At 40.1% G+C, this 3673-nt stretch overlaps 1 protein-coding gene across 3 annotated transcripts in view; it reads left to right on the top strand.

Annotated features, from left to right (window-relative positions):
• Positions 1 to 2935: 2935 nt before the first annotated feature.
• Positions 2936 to 3673, top strand: part of LOC115210952 — a 157602-nt gene continuing 156864 nt past the window's right edge. For all 3 annotated transcript variants that reach the window (XM_029779749.2, XM_036502202.1, XM_029779748.2), the window contains exon 1: positions 2936 to 3673. This exon is cut by the window's right edge and continues 119 nt beyond it. In XM_029779749.2, the coding sequence (XP_029635609.1) occupies positions 3628 to 3673 (46 nt within the window). In that variant the 5' untranslated portion in view covers positions 2936 to 3627.

Below are 3673 nucleotides of genomic sequence, written 5' to 3'. Positions count from 1 at the left end.
AAACAGAGATAATCTATCTATCTATCTCTATATATATATCTAAAACACCTCCACTGCTGGTCTCCCGTCCTACCTCCTACCAATTTCCGTCTCCATGATAATATATATATATATATATATATATATATATATATATTATATGTGTGTATGTATGTTTGTATATATTGACTCACATACATGCACGCACACAGAGATTCACGTATTGACTTCGTTTTCCAAACCCTTCGTCTTTAATTCTTTCAATTCGTTCAACAAATTTATAGGGTTTTTGTGTTTTTAAAGGGATTTTCACAAGGATTTTATTCCATTTAATTTCAATATACTATAGTTCCAACTTGGCGCTTAGTGAAGGAGAAATAACCACGCGAATATTCATAAATAACCCTTCAAAGAATAACCCTAGAATAACCTTTAATAATTCCACCACTACAACAACTATTATTACCGCCGCTATCACCATCATTATCATCATCACTAGCACCACAGCCACCCTCCCTCACCATCGTCACTACAATTGCTATCACCACCACCCCACCCAACCACCATCACTGTCATCACCATTACCAACGCCTTCACCATCATTATTATTCCCACCACCACCACCACCATCATTACGACTACTACCATCACCATGATTCCAATATTACAATAACTGTCATTACCATCATTACAATCACCATCTTTACCTCCATCACCATCGCCGTTATTACCACCATCATCTTCACCACCACCATCCCATCCTCCACTATTACCACCACTACCACCACCCTCATTACCCCCGCCATGATTACCCTCAATGCTACCACGCTCATCAGTTTAGCACCACTACTCCTCCTATCAAGACTAATACTACTGCCATGCCCACCATCACCAATACCACCTTCCCCCAATACCCCCAACCCCACTACTACTACCACCACCATCTTTTACCACCACTATTCACCACATCTTTACCACCACTGCCATCGCCATCAGTACCACCATTGACATTGCCATTATTACTATTATTATTACCACTACCACAATCATTACCACAACCTTCATTATTATTACCATCATAGCCACCAACACTACCACCATTATTACCATTATGATCATTCCCTCCACCTCATCACCACCACCATCACTACCACCACAACTACCACCGAGGAGATTCTGTGGTCGCTCACGCAATCCAGCCACCCCCACCAACATATTCCTACTCTAGCCACCACAACCATCAATACCATTTGCAATACCACCACCACCGTATTCCCATGACATTGAACATCATCATCATTACCACCGCTATTACAGCCATTTCCTCCAGCACTACCGCCGTATTCCCACTACAGCCATCATCATCATCATCACTACCCTTATCATTCCCACGAGCGTCATTCCCACAATCACCATACTCCTTACCCACCAACACCATCATTAATATGAATCCCACCACCAAGTTAAACCCTATCACCATCTCCCTCATTCCCACTGTAACTACTACTACTTCTATTACTACTAGCACTGCCACCACTCTACACCTCTTAAAAAAGAGAAAGGAACTAAGAACCAAACGAGACAACAACAAAAGCAAATAAAGGTTAAGACGTGACATAAAAAAAACAATAGAGAAATGAGAGAGAGAGAGAAAATTAGACGGAGAGGACAGAAAAGGAAACGAAAGAAGCGGAAGACAAAGAGAAAGAGATGAGTGAGAGAGGAAGTGAAATAGAGAGAAAGAGAATGAAAGAAAAGATGAGAGGAAGACAAAAAAATGAGAGAGAGAGGAAGACTGGGAGATAGAAAGTGAGTGAGAGAAAGACTAAAAGAAAAGATGAGAGAAAGACAAAGAAAATATGATAGAAAGTATGATAGAGAGAAAGAAGAAGAGTGAAGGAGGGAGGTAATGAGATAGACGGAGAAAGACAAAAAGAAAAGATGAGAGGAAGACAAAGAAAAAGTGAGAAAGAGAGATGAATGAGAGAGGAAGTGAGATAGAGGGAGGAAGACAAAAAATGAGAGATGAGAAAGAGAAAAAAAGAGAGATCTTTTATATATTTGGCTTTTTGTTGTCTGAGTTCTGTATACTACTACTACTACAGTAACGTTATCACTACCGCTATTACCATTAGTACTATCACACCAACATTACCAGCACCACCACCACTACTACTACTACTACTACTACTAATCGTCAGTACAATCATACTAACATTACCACCACCACCGTCACAACTACCACACAAACATTAACACCACTTCAAGTATCACAACCACCACAACCGCTATTACTACTTTTATTATAGTCAGTACTATCACACTAGCATCAATACAAATTTACTATCATCGAATTATTGTAGTTTTAGAAGTAGTTGTTATTATTGTACCACTGCTGCTAATGTTAGTATTGTTGTAGTAGCCAGCAGCAGCAGCAGTGAAGCAGTAGTAAAGCAGCTGTATCAGCAGCAGCGATAGTGGCTCCGGTTTAGTGTGTTGTTGGCCGTTGGATAGAGTTGATGTTTTCTTACCATTCTCTTCATGTCTGTCTGCTGGGAACGATGTCGACTAGGAATCGCTACTGTCGACCGTTAGACCAAGTTCCACGCTGGATGCTTTCTCCCCCTCTACTATAAGTCGACTTTACCTATGTGTATATATAAATATACATACATATATATATAAGTCGAGAGGTGGGGGGGAAACACACGGATTATACATATACATATGCGCATACACATCCGAATATATACATATTTTTTGTAGGCAGCTGACCGTGACCTGACAACAATATATATACACACACACGCATATATAATATATATATGTGTATAACATATGAGTGTATGTATGTATAATATTATATTATATATACAAGTATATAAAAAAGTATATGTTATACATATATATATACATAACATATATATATATGTATAAAATATAAAAAACAAGCACCATGTAAAATACTACATGAAATTTTTCTTTTTCCTCCGACCCGTCTTTTACCACCTCCATTCACCGCCATATATATAAAAAAAAAGGAAAAAAAGACAGAAGGAATTTATTCACCTTCTCACCCTCCAACCTCCTACCACTGTGATTTATACTACTCCCACTGCACCATCGTTACTCCCACCACCATTATCACTAGTGGTAAAAAAAAAAAGAGAGAACACCTCTTCCTTCTCCCGTCACTCCCCATCCGCTAGCTCCCACCACCCTCATTCTCTTCATTATCATTGTCTCTTTCTCTCGCTGTCTGCCTCTTCCTCTCTGTTTCTCTCAGACTGTCTGCCTCCTTTTCTCTCTCTCTTTCACCTTCTACTTGCATCTCATCCTCCTTCTATTACTTCCCTCTTTCCTTCCCTCCTTCGCTACGCTCATTCTCCTTCATATACTTCCCTTCTTCTCTGGCTCCACTCATTGCCTTTCTTAAACTTCCCTTTACAATCTCATACTTTCTCTCTTGTAACACTTACTCTATCTACACCCATCACTCCCTCTCTCGCCTTCTCGTACGTCTCTCTATTCCTTTCACTTCCCCCTCTCTGTCGTTTTTCTACTTTCCCTCTCCTCATCCTCCATCGTTCACTCACTCTCTTACTTCCACTTGCTCTCCTCCTCGTCCTCCTCTAGTTGTGTGTCAATATGGCGGAAGAGAAGGAAGGTGTGACGCTGTTCTCATCTGAGCAGA

Source organism: Octopus sinensis, linkage group LG4 (assembly GCF_006345805.1).
Source record: "Octopus sinensis linkage group LG4, ASM634580v1, whole genome shotgun sequence".
Classification (NCBI taxonomy): Eukaryota; Metazoa; Mollusca; class Cephalopoda; order Octopoda; family Octopodidae; genus Octopus; species Octopus sinensis.
Note: the sequence above shows the minus strand (reverse complement) of the source record. Positions and strands in the feature narration are given on the sequence as shown.